The 18,005-nt window shown below is 42.2% G+C and overlaps 1 protein-coding gene across 10 annotated transcripts in view; it reads left to right on the top strand.

Annotated features, from left to right (window-relative positions):
• LOC109403306 (zwei Ig domain protein zig-8) overlaps positions 1–18,005 on the top strand; it is a 911,020-nt gene that overhangs the window by 851,296 nt on the left and 41,719 nt on the right. For all 10 annotated transcript variants that reach the window (XM_062855318.1, XM_062855317.1, XM_062855324.1 and 7 more), the window contains exon 6: positions 4,699–4,921. In XM_062855318.1, coding sequence (XP_062711302.1) covers positions 4,699–4,921 — 223 coding nt within the window. The remainder of the gene's footprint in view (positions 1–4,698; positions 4,922–18,005) is intronic.

The raw sequence follows: 18,005 nt of genomic DNA, 5'->3' as shown, positions 1-18,005 counted from the left end.
TCATTTTCGCTCTCTTCCTTTTTTTGCAACGATGACAGCAAGAATGAAGCAGTTTGTGTGATAGCAAGGAGACCCAATTTGACGAGGATCGTTGAAAATTGCGTTTTAAATTGGGTGCCGAATCGACCTTCGAATTCAGTGGCCAAAAATCACAGAAGACACTCATGAAATAGATTAGAATAACCACGTTTGTATAAATGGAACATTTTGCCCCACTTTCCCCAACCTCACAAAGATCAACTTCACCTCATTCGATATCTCCACACCCGAGTTCAGTACGAGAAAGAGAGGGGCGAAAACTGAAACACGCAATACGAATAGAACGGGACAAGGGATTTCGCCAGGGGCGAAAATTGGAAACTTAAAATTTTGTGCTCTAATTTTCGCCACCTATAAAAATAGCTAAAAATTGATGAGTTTTATCAATTTATCTGAATTAATAACCTGCTGTGTATTCCTAAGACTTGTATGATTATCAATATTCATTATTGTGGGTTGGATGAGTTGATTTTGTAAGTCTTCCCAGGTTCTGATTATCGCTACTGTTTGCATTGCGTTGAAAAAAACATACATCATTGCCATGACTATTTCACAATCGCTAATTCGATAGATTAAGTTATTGGTTTTGTGGAATATCATTAGTGCACAAGATTGATTTTTATTTGCTCTCTCAGATACGTTGAAAAGCAAACAACAATCTACCTAATTAATCATAAAAACTACGAATGTTTTATTAGGGGGGCGAAAATTAGGGAGGGGGCGAAGACTAGTGCTTTTACCCTACTTCGTCTTGGTAGAGTTAATCCTCAAGCCTATCCTCGCTGTCTCTCTTTTCAGAGGAGCATAAGCTTCCTCCACTGCCCTACGATCGATGCCGATGAGATAAATATCGACCGCAAAACCGAGGAGCATGTGCGACCGTGTGATAATAGAGCCATTCCTCTGCACGCCTGACCTCCTAATCGCTCCTTCGAGTGCAATGTTAAACAATAAATTTGAAAGGGCATCCCCCTTCTTTAATCCATCCAAGGCCACAAACGACGTATACACTTCGTCCGCGATCCGAATACTTGATTTTGATCCATCCAGCGTTGCGCGAATCAGTCTAATTAGTTTCGCCGGAAAACCATGTTCTGACATTATCTGCCAAAGCTCATTTCTTTTCACTGAATCGTACGCTGCTTTAAAATCAATGAACAGATGGTGAGTTATATTCCCGAAATTTATCTAGGATCATGCGCAGGACAAACATTTGATCCGTCGTTGATCGGCCCTCACGAAAACCAGCCTGTCGCCGACGAAGGACTCCTCAAGAGGTCGCAGTCTGTTGAACAGGACACGCGACAGTATCTTATACGCCGAATTTAAAAGGGTAATCGCTCTGTAATTGGTACACTCCAGTCTGTGCCCTTTCTTGTAGATTGGGCATATGAGGCCATCCAACCAACTGGTGGGCGATTCTTCATCCTCCCAAATCTTTATAATAATCGGCAGCTATATTATCGCTCAATTAAAAATTAGAAAATAGCAATAAACTTGATCAAAATCGCCTAACACTTTGTATGGGTGAAGCAATAAAAATTTTGGTTTTTGTTGTATAACTGGCAATCCTATAGATATTTTTCAATATTTTTGTGCAGATGATAAAAAGAAGGAACATCTCTCTGTTATCGAAGACTTTGATAGTTTTTAATATTATTTCTGTGAGATATTGGATATTGCTAATTTTGCCGTTTCAGTGCGCGTTAATATTTTAGTCTATAACAATCTGGTGGATTGATTGATGTAGCTGCTCGCTTCCATGCTTAAGAAGTTCGACCGGGATCTCGTCCTTCCCAGCAGCCTTGCTGTTTTCCAGCTCCTTAAGGGCCTTTTTAACCTCATCCAGTGTTGGTGGTTCCACTGCTTGACTGTCATCCATTATGTTAATCCTGTTCCTGGGTGCTCCTCCGCTGCTACCATTCAACAAAACTTCGAAGTGCTCCTTCCACCTGGCTGCCACCATTGTTTTGTCTGTCAGCAAATTTCATTCCTGGTCATTGCACATGGCGGGCACTGGCGCAGTCTTGTGCCGCGCGCCATTGACAGTTGCATAAAACCTCCGCATATCGTTCCTGTCCATACTTTCCTGCGTAAAACCCCTGAAAATGCATCTGAAACCAGCCTAAAATGCTCTGAGACTTCCTGAAATGCCTCCGAAACCCCCTTAAGACCCACTCGGACCTCATGTAACGCACATGAGACCTTCGGAAACACCCAAAAACGAACCTGTAACCTTCCTTTGCTCTCCTCTGTAAACACCCCTTGGCTACCGTTGCAATAGTTCCCGTCAATATTGAATATTCTTATTCACAATATTGGTTCAGAGTAGCTTTTCCTCTTTTTATGCAGGGCATAAAAAATGTGCATAAATTAGAAGTGCATAAAAATAACATGCATAAAAATAGGTTTTAGTGTAACTGACTTTGTACCGGAAAATAACTGACCAATAACTAATTTTGCCGTTATAAGAACAAACCAAGGACTAAATATTTAACAATGCTGAATAACTGAATCAGTTATTACTGGGTTATTGAAAACTAAGTAAGTGCAAAACAAAGTAAGTGCAATTAATTATGATAAGGGCAAAATGAGTTATGTCTTGTTGTTCATATGATTGGAGAAAACTGTATTTTATGCTTCGAAATATTTTGTCCTTGGTGTGAGTAACGAATATTGTTATTTAGTTATTTTCAGGAAAAAAGACAGCTACTATATGTTAACTAAGCCATTTCACTGTTTGTCATAATGACAATTATTTGCCATTGAAGTTTGACTTTCATCCAAGTTGCTTCTGCAAAAGACTGACCAGAATCTTTGTTATGCATTTTAACGAAATCACAACAACTGCAGTACGAAATTGGTAGATAACTCGTAACAGGAAACCCAAGATAACTTTTGTCTCCGATAATACTTCAATGACATATTCAAGACGATATACCCAACGATTTCAAAAAATTGTATATGAAAATGAAGTACGTAACATCCGACATTAACCTACATTAATTAATTGGAATTTAAAAGATAATTAGACGTTAATCCTTATTCAAATCCTATAACAAATCATACACTAATCAATTTCCTCTCGAACGAGTATAATCAAGCAATGCAATTGTATCAAGATAATTATTCATCGTACCCAAAAACCCATACGTAAGCACCCAGCATCCGATGCATCTGGTGCCGGGTCGGAAAAATCACGCTTTGATCTGATGATCTTGGCATTTGTTATCTGTGAGAGCGTAATCACTTCGGCGGTAGTCGTCGTCGTCGTCGTCGGCGTCGTCGTTCCGAACAGAGAAGACCAAAGACTGAAGAGGTTTGTATGGTTCAATAACCATTGTACATCTCTGAAGCAGCATGGAAACCATTATCGTCGTCGGTCTAAAACCAAATCCACTGGTCAGCATTTGGGCTCCCCGGTGCTGATGATGAAGGCAGTCAGCCCCTTGAAATGCACCACTAGCTCCTAGGAAAAGTGATTGTACTCTGTTCTGGTTGGTATGTGGGAGTGGGGTAGGTGGTCGGTTCGGTCCATCCAGCTTGACCCGATGATGTCGAAGCGCCATGTATTCGGCGAGTGAGTGGCTCTCCATTTTCTCGGTATGCACGTATCTACTTCAGTAAAACTCAAGCGGTTGATGCATTTCGGTCGAGTGAAGACAATAAAACAATTTTGGAAATGGCTACCAGCACATGCACTCAGCTCGTTCTGTTTCAATCTCGGTGCTGGGAGAATGAAAAATGGTGATCCGCAGGGGCTGGGGTGGGCAAGAGCATTTCACCGAGTTTTTCCTACCGGTGTTCGTGACTTTTTGAAGATTGCAATGAAATTCGCTTTTGCATGCATGTGTATTTCATTGGTTTTCTTTGTTTGGTAGATTGGATTGGAAAAGTTATGATAGCGGCAGTTCGATTTCTTTAAAGATATTTTTTGCCAATGACAAGCAATATATTTCCTAAACAATTAGAAGAACATAAACCATTCTAACCCAATAGGTGCCAATATGTTTTTTTTTTGTTTAGTTTCAGCTTCTATAGGATAAAGAAATCATGGAAAACCAGCAGAACATATTTGTACACAATTGTAATTTTCTTGAATATAAAAATCATTAAATCTAATTTATAAACCGCTTTGGTGTTTGGCATTAGATGTTTTGTTACCCCAGTTAAACAGTTGAACAATTAGGTACCAAAAGTTGTACAACCCAGCGACTGCACAATTAACTCTGTCTTAAAGACCAACCGCCCTATGTATCTCTGATGGATCTTAGACAGTTGAATCCGAATCCAGAATTCATATTAGCTCCAGCACGTCTAATCTCAATGAACATGCTTTGCTGTATTTTCGTCAATGTAACTAACAATCGACAGCTCAAAATTCTGGTGTTTAAGGGTTATACAACGGCCTGAAAGGCGAAAGTCTGAAAAGCTACCAGCCGAAACAAAAGCTTTCCCCCGGCTCGATGACAGCTGAACTGAGAGCGGTCTCATGTTTGACGATAAAATTTCCCAACCAGTGCACATTTTTCACGGGTGTCATCGCAACGGCAGCAGCCTTAATGATATCATGTAGCTTACATAAATTTTCTCTCCCCCGCACCCACACGTACCCACACACCGAATGTTCTCATTATTTGCCTTCTTTGTTTGTTTCAGATGCTGCTGCAAGTGTCTTGGGTGCGGCACCGGGACATTCATCTGCTCACCGTCGGTCGCTACACGTACACCTCCGATCAACGATTTCGGGCGATACATCATCCCCACACAGAAGACTGGAGCCTGCAGATCAAGTATCCGCAGCACCGAGATTCCGGCATCTACGAGTGCCAGATCTCGACTACGCCACACATGAGCCATTTCGTGCATCTGAACGTAATAGGTAAGTGTGGTGATGTATGACGATGCCAGACGGTGTGATGGTAGGTAAATTGTGCGCTTACTTTCTTGTGAAAATTGTTGAACTAGCAGTGGTGATGACAAGGTGAAAAAGGCATTAAAATTTTACATAAGATACGGTATCTTATTGAACATTCGATATTTTGGAGAAAACTGACTGAGAATGAGCACATTGGCAGTTTTAAAAATGTAATTAGGAATGCACGGTATAATATACTGCAACTGATAGAAAAGTACATGACCGATGTACAGGGGATAGACAAAATAATTGGAATAGGCGAAATTTTCACTTTTCATAAAATGTTCTACTACATGCATCTTTTCTAAAAGTGCATCAAATATTCTCAAATTTTCACTGTGTGTTGATCAGCTAGCTGTGAATGAATAGTCTAAATTTATAAAAGATCAGGCTATTCTACACGAAATATGAAACATTCTAGAAAAAGGTATAATTATCCGATAGGTATCAGTAGGTCGGCTCCAGAGGCACGTTCTCCTCCATTTGGGAAATTCGTGCCATCGCCATGAACACGAGCCTATTCATCATTTACCTGAGGGAGAAGGGAAGGAAAAAAGGATGGGACAGGGAAAAGGACAGGTAAAGGAATAGGGTCTTCATACACGCAAAGCGTACCACAATGGGTTCACATAGCGTCCTGAAAGGGCACTGTGATAACGCATAAAGCGTAACGAGAGCCTATAGCTCTTTACCACAGCGGGTCAAGAACAACAGAACGTCCTGAAGATTCAGGTTTCTGAAGTCAGTTTCGCTTAATAAGTGTTTACCGAATACTCGGAGACGCAGTTGCGCAAAAACTGGACAGTTACATATCAAATAGTACGAAGTTCCATAATCGTATTCACAGCTATCATACAAATGAATCAGCTTGCTGAATATTCGCCATGTGATAACTGAGTCGGCAGTGGTCAGTCAACGCTTTGACCAGCATGCTGCAATTATGCTTTGTAAGATTTGTAAGATACTTCGCCACTCGTAGAGATGGCTCAGTACAATACAATTTTTTTTGACGACATGACTCCAAACTATTCCAGTATTGTTTGTGTTGAATGGCAGCCCAGATGTCAATCTGGAACTTTACCCAACACTCCGATACCGGAATAGCTGGCTCAGGACCAATGAAGTCATGGAATGCTCCCGTGCGAGCTAACTCATCAGCCAATTCATTTCCAGCGATGGAAGAATGGCCAGGTATCCATACAAGGTGAACAGCGTTTGCTGAATTCAGCTCTTCGATTTGAGTTCGACAAGCGATAACTATCTTCGACCTGGAGTTGGCCGAAGCAAGTGCCTTAATAGCAGCCTGGCTATCTGAACAGAAGTATATTACTTTGCCCATTACGTGCTGCTGAAGTGCTGATTGCACTCCGCACACAAAAGCAAAGATTTCGGCCTGAAAAACGGTGCAGTGTCTACCAAGTGAATAAGACTGATGCAGCCTTAGCTCACAAGAATAAACACCAGCACCTGCTCGACCATCGAGAAGGGAGCCATCAGTGTAACATACGATGCCGTCTGAAATACTTCTTTCAAGATAACCAGATGTCCACTCTTCCTGGGAAGGGAATTTTGTAGAAAATGTCCTATATGGAAAATTACAAGCAATTGTAAGATCACTTGGAGCAAGGACAACTTTGTCCCAATTCACCAAAAGTGGAAACAACGAGGTGTGTGTTGAACTGTGGTTCACAGGAGTTTCCTCCAGTGGACCGAGTACCCATAGGCAATAAGTGCAAGAAAGTGCTTCTTGTTTGAGATGAATGTGTAGTGGGGCAACTTCAAAGAGAACTTCGAGCGCTGCCGTGGGAGTTGAACAGAACGCTCCAGACATCGCCATTAAGCACATCCTTTGGAGATGGCCTAATTATGATAAGACCACTCTCACTTCGCTCTTCTGCCACCACACAAGACATCCATAAGCCAATATTGGACGAACAACAGTTGTGTAAATCCATTTGATATACTTGGGTTTTAGACTCCAAGTTGTACCACAGGTTCGCCGGCATTGTCCGAAGGCCATACAAGCTTTCTTGATTCTGAACTCAATATGAGGTGACCAAGAAAGCTTGGAATCAAGAATGACTCCAGCGTTCTTTACCTGTTCAGTCATATTGATTTCAGAATCAAAGAGACGCAAAGGTCGAACACCATTACGGTTTCGCTTTTTCGTGAAAAGAACAATAGATGTTTACTCGGATTTACCGAAATGCCATATTGGCGACACCAACCCTTAACTACCTGAAGAGCGTTTAGCATCAGGTCGAAAAGGGTGCTGATGCACATACCGACTAACAATGTTAGGTAGTCGTCGGCAAATCCATAAGTTGGAAAACTGCTATTATTGGGTTGCCTCAATAGCGTATCTGCTACGAGATTCCACAAAAGTGGTGACAAGACTCCCCCTTGGGGGCATCCACAAACACTCAATTTCCTTATCGCCGCTTGACGCAATGTCGAGAAGAGATGTAGGTTTTTGAGCATTTGGTGAATCCAATTGGGAATCATTGGAGATATACCATGACCCCGTGCGGCTTCCAATATGGCATCGAAAGGCACGTTGTCAAAGGCACCCTCGATATCTAAGAAAACACCCAAGCAGGATTGCTTTTGGGCGAATGCTTTCTCGATATCGTAAACAACTTTGTGTAAAAGAGTCACAGTGGACTTTCCAGATTGGTAAGCATGTTGGTTCACATGAAGAGGCACATTGGCCAGATGGACATCACGGATGTGATAATCGACAATGCATTCTAAGCATTTCAGAAGAAAAGAGGTCAAACTGATAGGTCTGAAACTCTTTGCTTCTTCATACGACGCACGACCCACTTTCGGAATAAACTTCACAGTAATATCCCGCCAGGATTTTTGAATACACCATGTAGCAAAACTGCAAATAAGTATTTTTTTTTCAAAACATGTTTGAAATGATCAAATCCCTTCTGAAGCAAAATAGGATAAATCCCATCTGCCCCAGGAAATTTGAAAGGAGTAAAGCTATTAAGTGCCCACCAATCGATTCTATAGTTTCAATACTCCGAGCCGAAGCCAAGGAATCGTAACTACAAGAAAAGACATCCGGTTCATCCGAAGATGTAATATCCCCACATCCAGGGAAGTGTGTGCTGAATAAGCATTCCAGAACTTCACTCAAACTGGAAACATTTGTACAAAGGTTTTTGCAGCTGGATCGTTCAGCAGACCGGAGAGCTTTCCTGTAGGCCTTGTGAGCCGACCTGAGAGCCTCCGAACCAGCCGAACGTCGTCTGTTCCAACTCTTTCTACATTGCTTCCTGAGTTTCGCCAGTTCAGAGTTCCACCAAGGGGTTCCTCTTGTGATCTTCACAGACCGTAGAGGGCATGCTTCTTCAAAAGCTTCCATGATGAAGGTCGTTGTAGTATCAACGGGATCATCTAAATCACTTGGAGTGTCAATGGATGGTGAGTATCCATAACATTTGGCCGCAACCACATTATTAAAAACATCTCAGTTTGTTGACCGGGGATTCGTGAAACGCAAAGTTTGCGAAGTAACATTCACATGTTCAAAAAAGATGTAGCGATGGTCAGATAAATATTCTTCATCTGACACATGCCAATTGGTCAGCTCGTGACAAATTCTGCTAGAGCAAAGCGTTATATCCAACACTTCCTCTCTAGCAGATACCATAAAAGTTGGGCGGTTGCCTATGTTAAGTAATCCAAGATCTGTCTACTTAAGTATTCCATCAAAGTGGAGCCTCTCAAATTAATGTCTGAGCTGCCCCAGATGATATGATGAGCATTAGCATCACTGCCAACAATGAGCGGAAGGCCTTTTGAAGTACATTATGCGATGACCCATATAGCCGAGGCGGTAAACGCACGGGTATTCAGCATGACCATGCTGAGGGTGACGGGTTCGATTCTCGGTCGGTCCAGGATCTTTTCGTAAAGGACATTTCCTTGACTTCCTTGGGCATACAGTATCTTCGTGCCTGCCACACGATATACACATGCAAAATGGTCATTTGCAGAGGAAGCTCTCAGTTAAAAACTGTGGAAGTGCTCATTGAACACTAAGCTGAGAAGCAGGCTTTGTCCCAGTGAGGACGTTACGCCAAGAAGAGGAGGAGCGATGACTAAGTCTTGTTTGAAAGCATCCGTAGGGGGTGGTTCATCATGCGGTAAATAAACCGAACAATAGACGTATTTTCTGTTTAGGTTTCCAGCAGATACATCGATTAATTGTGATAGCAAATACATCTCTAGTGGTTAGTTCAGAGACGATTGTAGCATCGATTGTCTACGTGAGCGTTTTACTTCCTTCCCGAGAGCTGAATAACGCTGACGGGCTAAAGCTTTGGCTTCTCGTGTTTTCGTTCGCTCTATCGCGGCTTTGTCGTTATTTTGCTGCTTCCTCCAGGAATCATCTGTGATATACATACTGATTTCTTCTAGTGCGTAGCCCACCCATATCATTCTAGCCGGTGGAGATGAAGGCGTTCTTGATTCTACGCTTCCAACTTCCGGGATATCTGCAGCTCGGTTCTCGAGCTCCTCGACGAAGGACCTTTTCGCCGCAGCGTCTTCTAGTTCGGCGTGTGTTGAACAGGCACCCGACTTTCGCCTCCTGTCGATGATTCTTCACAATGCGCAGCCGGATCTCGCGATCAGGAAATGATAGTCGGATGAAATGTCGGCGCTACGTTTGTTCCGCATATCAAGAAGACTCCGTCTCTATTTTTGGCTGATGCAGATGTTGTCCATTTGATTTTCCGTGACGCCATCACGGGTTACCCATGCCATTGTTGCCACAAATCTCTGCAAACAGCTCTCCGTTCTCGCTCATTTCTCCAAGACTAAGACGTGCTCATGGTTCAAGAAGTCTGAACCAACCTTCACGTTGAAATCACTTAATGAGGAGCTTTACCTCTATAATCTTTTGGAGTATTATTCACGACAGCATTCTGTTGGCTAAATTGTTTTTGTCTTGAAATCCGATAGCATTTGGCCCTTGATAAGGTTTCGAAGTCATGTTCTGAATCACGCGTTGAGCCTGAAACCAACTCCACGGTGACGAAGAGCGTGTTCGCCTTGTAGGCCAGAGTATAGCAGAATTTGCAGCCCATTTGCAGTTGGGTTGCAATGCCCAACTTTTCTAATATTCATTTAAAAATAGTCATTTAAGACGCATGAAACAGGTAGCACTTTATGTCTATTTCCAGATACAATCATAAAATGTCTGCTGATAGAATAAATAAGTGGCATAGTATGATGTGTTTCTAAAGCTGATGCTTCAAACGGTTAGAACGGTTAGCTTTTGTGAAGGTGATGATGAGATGAATATTATTGTTTTATCCTGTCGAATTCTTGGAACGAAATTGAATTTGGATTACTTAAGGTGAATATATAACGAAGCCACACCTCGAATTTTCGAAAGCACAAATCTGAAGAACCGAATGTCGGTTTAAACTGAAAAGTTGATCGATTGGTTACCCCCTGGTGGTGAACAATCGATCAACTTTTCAGCGCAAACCGACATTCGGTTCTTCAGATTTGTGCTCTTGAAAATTCGAGTTGGGGCTTCGTCATATATTCACCTTAAGGCTTACTTATCGTTTGATGAATGTCGTCCAAGCACTTTGCATGCTAATTGAGTCTATTTGCAAACGCAAAATTCGATCGCTGCTTTCACACCCTCTGACCACGACGACAGACAACTAACCTACAAATCCAGCGATGTGAGTGAAAGGATTATTTCCTGTTCCGTAGGAACCGCATAAGTGGCGTAAACGTGTCTCTTCAAAGACCACGTGGTTTGAGGACGGGCCCTCTGTTCAAGTTGAGACAAATCTTCATCGCACTGTCACAATTAAAGCAGATTACGACATTGTCATTATTGTTGCACGATCACTATAGTTGGAAATTGATTCCGTGAATCTGTTTAAAATCTGCGATGCAATTCTTTCCATGAAAATACGTTCAAAACTCTAGTGGTCATTACGTCATCTATGCAACCGAAACTTTGTCCGAGAAGGTAGGCACCGTTAGACGACACAGTTCCAACTGGTAAATTACCAGTTTTTTGTTTGTCCGTTCAGTAAACTAGGCTCCACTGTTTGCGCTACGTTCTTCTTCACATGCTCGGTGGTTTTGTCCTCATATGGAGGTACCCAGCGCCAGCGCGATCGTTTTTGCATCGAACCATGCCGGCGGAATCGGGACCCGTAAATGCGTTGCATCATATCACCGCACCGTTGCAGACTGGAGCAGCCACTGACGGACGGACAAGACCATGGTTGTGACGGTTTGGCAGTTTACGGTAAGGCGATACGGTGCATTGCGCATAGTGCTGAACACAGTTGACGATAAGAGTGTTACATTATTTCGCGACCATTTGGTTCGGTCCAGTTCCAGCAGCGTCCAGCATTTCGGCTCCGATGTGATGCGTACGCATTGATGGCGAAATTGCTCTTGACAAGAGCCCCACATAGTGACAACAACGTTTGGCCACGACGAAAATGGATTCATCCCGACAATCGTCGTCTCATAGACGCTGGAAAAAAGCTATGGCGGGACACTACTGGTCGATAGTAGGTAGGTAGCTGCGGAGGGGTTCAGCCCTGACGAAAGCTTCGATTGCATCGGTTTCCAACAAATCACATCAATGAGACTGGACATTATTCCTGCATGGATGGGCTCGCTTGGTCTGGACGAGATGCACATGGGTTTATTGGATAGATTTTCCAGTTGATTGGATTCTCGGTCCATCTTGTTATTGATAGTGATGCTCTACAACGATTACCAAACAGTGTTACATGTAAGCATCGGAAAACATCCATGTGCTATGCACTGAAATCGTCTTAGGATGGGAGACATTCAATCAAAATTTGAGAGCATCAGCACATCACATTCATAAATCAATAATGTCTGCTTCAAAGTATCTGAATCATTGTCTGAACTTAAAAAAAATGTCTTCAAATTAGAAGTTGTAGCAGTGTCGCTCTAGGAATTTCTCGTTTTAAGGACGCTATTTGAGCCCATTACACTTTTAGCACATGCCAGGGTAGCGCAATGTTACGTGAAATGCGTGTATAGAACACAACGTGGCCGCTCTCGGTTTAACGGGTTCCAATCCAGTGCTTACTTGCTGATATTGTCTCCGCCCTTTCGTAGTGTGAAGCGGACCCACCATGAAGTAATTATGATTCCAATTAGCTGTTGATACGGATCATCGTCGATGGAGCTCAATACAGTCATACCTCGATATAACGTTACTTCTTTTGGTTCCAAATTTGGAACTGAGCAATAATGCATAGTCAGACCTCGCCGATTAGAATGTGATGGTCAGATGCAATGCAAGCGTTGCGTTTATTCCGGGCATCAAGAAGGCTCCATCACTATTTTCGTCCAATGCAGATGTTATCGATTTGGTTGTCAACCATTTTTCGTCCATTTCTCCATGACCACGACATCCCATGACAGGCTCCTAGTCCGCGATGTCGGAGCCTGTCTTCGCAATGACCTCCACTTCTACAGATTCTGATGTCGCCTTTTGGAGCTTTATCCACGACGGTGTTCAATTCATAATTCACTGTAGAAATTCTTCTTGTTCTGTAGCTTAGCAGCATTGGACGGTGCTTAAAGCTTTAGAATATCGTGAGGTTGCCAAACCGTGCTCTGAACCTGGTAGTAACTCCTCGGTGTCAGGGACGCTCCCTCGAATACCGCAATATATCAAAAACTATCCCAATGGTACCTTGTGTTCTCCAAAGTTGTGGGTATATGCATTAAGCAAAAAGTTATTGAAAAAATAAAATGTAAAATGTCTATTATTCAAAGCAAAGTAATACGTATTAGAAGCCAACAATAAACCTTGTTTTAGTTGATTGAGTCTTTGGAATGTCACGCCTGTTATTCACTAGCTTCACTAGTCGGCCACCAATTTCTAGGTGCGACTGCTTTTGGTTTATCAATTGATTGAGTATCTGGAACATAAATTAAACCTTAAATGCACACATGGACATTATGTATAGACCACACTCTATTCATAGGTTGTCCACCATATTTAAATCCCACGTGCCACGATGTATCGATAATTACAGTTCAAATGAACTATTCAGATAGTTTCCTAGTGGGTGGAATATTCGCACAAACTAATTCATGAGTTGCTCTGCGACTGACAACGGATTGCCCCTTTTGCGAAATCCCCCAGTTTAATTTCTCGAAAATAGTTTCCATTTATCGCACCAATAAATCCGAATCGCTTTGCACTCAAATAAGTGCCACTTAAATTGAACTGATCGATAGAAGCACCTAAAACCGAGCAATATTTTAACGTGCCAAATGAGTGCCTCGGCGGCCAGCGGGAGGGAGTGAGCATTAAACGCCCATAAATCGATTACTGCTCCCTTCATGTAGGGAATCGCGCTACTTGGGCGGTGGCTTCTATATTCGTCTGTTTTCCACTATAACTCAGTCAATCTTGAACCAATTGACACAATTCTTGGAATGCGGTGAGATAGGTATAGTATCTACCCGTGTACAAAATTTCAAGTCAATCGGTTCAAAATTGACCGAGTTACAGTGGAAAACAGACGAAAATAACAGACGAAGAAAACCACCGCCCAAGTAGCGCGATACCCTAGGAACAGTTTGAACAGTTGTTCGATGAAGTGTAAGTCACACACAGGAACACAGGAAGACCGCGTCCTTCGGCTGATTTTCTCTGCCCGACGACGCTAATGGTTCGGGTAGCCAAGTACTAACCATTACGGGACGTGCCTTGGTTGGGCGCCCCAAGACTGCTTCGCATAATAAACAAGCGCAACGAAGAGAGTTGGCTCGATTCTCGGCGATATCTTCGCTTGGGCGCCTTACACCAGGATCCCAAACACGCAAGCTGTGGGGTACACTGTCGCCAATAAATTTTGTGCCAGCCCCTCGATATTTATTGAAGGCTGCGAAATTTCCGCATAAATATCGCCAGATTCCGTTTTCCCCCGCCTTCCGGGATACAACCGAACAACGGCGGCCGGCTCCGGCTCACAGCGGGTCGTATCTCCAGCTACTTCATTTGCCTTTTTCTTGATTCTCAGCTGGGTCTGGTTTCAAAATGTTTGCGTTTCTCGAATCCAAACGGTCCGACCGATACTGCAGCAGAGCCCTCCAATTGGGAAAGTTACTCATGCCGAGCAAACTTTCGATGTCCCCACCACTCACGGTCGAAAAACAGTCTCTGCAATGAATGCAAAAGCTTTCGACGTCGGACGCCCAGCATCCGGTAAATGGAAGGAACCTTTAACTCTCTGGCGTGTGAAGGGGTGGGTACTATGAGGGGCAGATTCTTCATTTTAAAGCTTTCGTGAGTATTAACTAATTCATTTTGCTCAGAACGATGAAAGTACATATCGTCGCTTTCATGCAATAGGGTCACAACTCAATCCTCCCTCAACTCTTCCTGGTAGACTTTTGTCCATACCAAATTTTCGAGATTCGTATGAACCATAGATTTTGGACAGATCCGCTACCCATTATCCCAAAGAGTTTACGTAGGAAAGGAACCCAAAAAGGGTGATCTCACTGTATGATAATTGGCGGGAGGTCTAGTTACTGTGTATCGTTCTCAAAGTCCTCTGCAAAGCCATCCTTAACCGGATACAGGAGAGGATTGACGCAACTCTCCGACGGCAGCAGAAAGGTTTCCGTGCCGGACGATCCTATGGGGACCATACTGTCACGCTCCGTATCATTCTGGAGCAAGCAATGAATTACAATAGTCTCTCTACCTGTTGCTCATTGATTACGAAAAAAGCTTTCGACTGTCCCAATCACGGTCTCCCTGAGAAAATCATCGGCCTCATTGAAGCACAGTACAGGGCATTTTCGTGCAGAGTACTGCCCAACGGTGTTATGTCCGATCCCATCCGGGTCGGTGCTGGAGTGAGGCAACGATGTATACTATCACCGCTACTGTTATTCATCGTAACTGATGAGATCCTGATTGACCGTGAACCAAATCGTGGATTGCTGTGGCAGCCCATAACCATGGAGCACCTAAATGACTTCGAACTGGTTGCTCTCCTAGCTCAACGGCGTTCTGATATGTAGAGCAAGCTCGATGATCTTGCCAATCGCTCCTTAGTGGCAGGTCTTACCATCAACGTCAACACGACCAAATCGTTGGATGTTAACACGGTCAACCCTTCCAGCTTTATGGTAGCGGGCAATCAGTGGAGAATGTTGAAAGCTTCCAGTATCTTGGTAGCCAAAAGGCGGCCGATGGCGGCAAAAAGATCGACATAAGTGCACGGATCAATAAGGCAAAGGCTGCTTTTGCGAGTTTAAGAAATGAATGGAAAGACAACCAGATTAGTCGATGCACCAAAATCCGATTTTTTAACTCGAACCTGAAATCTGTGCTTCTATATGCCAATGAAACCTGGTGTGTATCAGTGAAGAACACTCAACGGCTGCAGGTCTTCATAAATAGATGCCTGCGGTATATAATTCGTGAATGGTAGCCTCACAATTGGAACGTGGAGCTCCATCGTCGATGTCATCAAAACCCGATAGCGACAGAAATTCAGGAGCGAAAGTGGAGCTGGGTCGGCCACACTCTTCGCAGGGGCGGAAACGAAATCTGCAAGCAAGCGTTAGATTGGAACCCAGCAGAGGCAAACCCAGAGACCTGACTACAAGTCAATGCGATGGCTGGCAATCGCTCAGGATGGAAACCTTTTGATTCGGCCTTCTGCACCACTGTGGGTGCCCAGAACTGAAAGTAAAGTAAGCTTAAGGAAGAATTTCTGAATCCATTGAGCAATCTGGAAAAGATGTCTCGTAGAAGATTTTCTTAAGGAACCCTCAAAACATATCTTGAGAATTTTTTAGGGGCGTTTCAAAACAATCATTGCAGATTTTCCAAAGGTATTTCATTGAAAATATCAAAAAGCATTGACAAATTTTCTGAAACAATTCAGCATTTCAGATTTGTTCAAGCCATTGCTGGTTGGGGTTTTGGAAGAAACCATGAAGAAGTTTCTAAAGTGGTCCATAGAGTGCTTTATAGAGGAACACTCGAGCATTTTACGGAATAAATTTCAGGGGGAATATTTAAATGAAATTTAAGAGGAATTTCTTTAGAAATTAACGCAGGAATTTCTTCAGTGATCCACGAAAGTTTTTTTTTTTTCAAATACCTGGACAATTTTTTTTAAAGATGTCCTGTAAGATTTTCTGAAAGGAATTTCTATAGGGTTCTTAAAAATGTATATGCAGCAATTTCGGAAGCAACCTATTCCAGATCTTGTTGGATTAGTTTCCCTGGAATTCCTGGAACAATTTCAAAAATAATACCTAGATTATTTGATGAAGAAATTTTTGCAGATATTTGTAAACAAATCCCAAGAAGAATTTCTGGTAGAATTTTACGAACTTCTTAAAGATTTAATGGAAGATTTGATTTAAAAATCACAGGCGAAATTTCTTAACGAATCCATGGAGGATTTTCAAAAAAAAAAGAATCCTGGGAGTTATTCTTCAGGAATTCCTTAAGAGAGTTTTGGTTAAATATCTGAAGAAATTTATGGAGCAAATTTAAAAAAAAATCTCAAAAGCTCTTACAGAAACTTTTAATACAATTAGTGGAGGATTTTCTGATATTCAAATAAATCCATGGAGCAAATATTTAAAAAATAAAATAAGATTTTTTCAAGGAACGCTTTATGAAGTCCCCCGAGGGAACTTTCAGTAGTATTATTTAACTAAACCCGGGGAAAAATTCTGAATGTATGAAAAATGTCTTAAGCAAACCATGCATAAATTTCGTGAGGATTTTTTTGAGAAATTTCTGGACGAATCCCTAGAAGAATATGCGAAGGAATCCCGAGATGAATTTCAATGAATATTTTTGAAGAAAATTTCCAATCAAATGCAAAGAAGATTTTATGCGATATTCTGTGAATAAATATCTGTGTAAATTTGAAAATTAGGATTTCCGTAGGATTTTTTGGAAATGTTTATGAAAGTGTGTGAAAAGTTTTTGAAAGAATCTCTTAAGGAATACATAGAGGAATTTCTGAAGAAGTTTTTGGTGTAAATCCTGAAAGAAACCCTGGAGGAACGTCTGAAGAAATTTTTGAAAGATTTTCTGAAACATCCCGGGAAACATTTCAAAAGAACCTTCTTGAGAAACTCTTGGAGAAAGTACGTTAGAAAATATAAAGGGTCTCCATTTTGCCTAGTGGTTAAGGCTAAGGACCGCCAATTCGGAGACCCTTTCCCTTTCTTCGGGATTCGATTCCCTTTACGGTTCGGAAAACTTTCTCGACTTCATGGGCATAATGTATTATTGTACTTGCCTGAGAATATACAAATTCAAACTATAGCAGGCAAAGAAAGCCCTTTAATTTATAAATGTGGAAGTGATCAAAGAACACTAAGTTGAAGGAGGCAGGCCAAGTTAAATCATTCTTTAGAAAAAAACAAGAGGAACTTGTGGAATTACTAAAAGAATACCTATAGAAGTTTCCAATAATATTTCAGAAGATTTTTGAAAGTATCCATGAAGGCGTCCTATGGGAAATTCCGATGGAATTCTTGGATAAATTTCAGGATTGAAAACTTTACCTCAGGAATATGTTTCTGTTATGAAAGTGCATGCCACTGACTTTTCTACAGCTGAATGACTGAATGTTTAGAAGGGACGAGAGTGTGGCTGCCATGTTTTCAAAGATTTACCCATCCCACCAGCGACAGTGCTCGGTGCGGCACTGGAGCTTGCACGCTTGGGTGCGAAATCTGGTGTTCTGAAACCAAGGCCTTCCAAAGTTTCCATTTTTTCCTGTTTTTTTGCCTCTCCAAGGCTATGGAACGGACCGATGGGAAGCTGTGTGTGACTCACCTAGCACGTGTTTCTGTGGTTGACTGAGCCTTGTGGGAATGTGTGTGTGTGTGTCTGTGGGTATGTGATTGCAGAACCGGGTGGGAAAACGGAACTCCTCTATACATAAAGCAACGCATAAATATTCCAGGAGTTTGTAGGTACTCATTGGCCCAGAAAATGTTT

Source organism: Aedes albopictus, chromosome 3 (assembly GCF_035046485.1).
Source record: "Aedes albopictus strain Foshan chromosome 3, AalbF5, whole genome shotgun sequence".
NCBI classification, from domain to species: Eukaryota; Metazoa; Arthropoda; class Insecta; order Diptera; family Culicidae; genus Aedes; species Aedes albopictus.
Note: the sequence above shows the minus strand (reverse complement) of the source record. Positions and strands in the feature narration are given on the sequence as shown.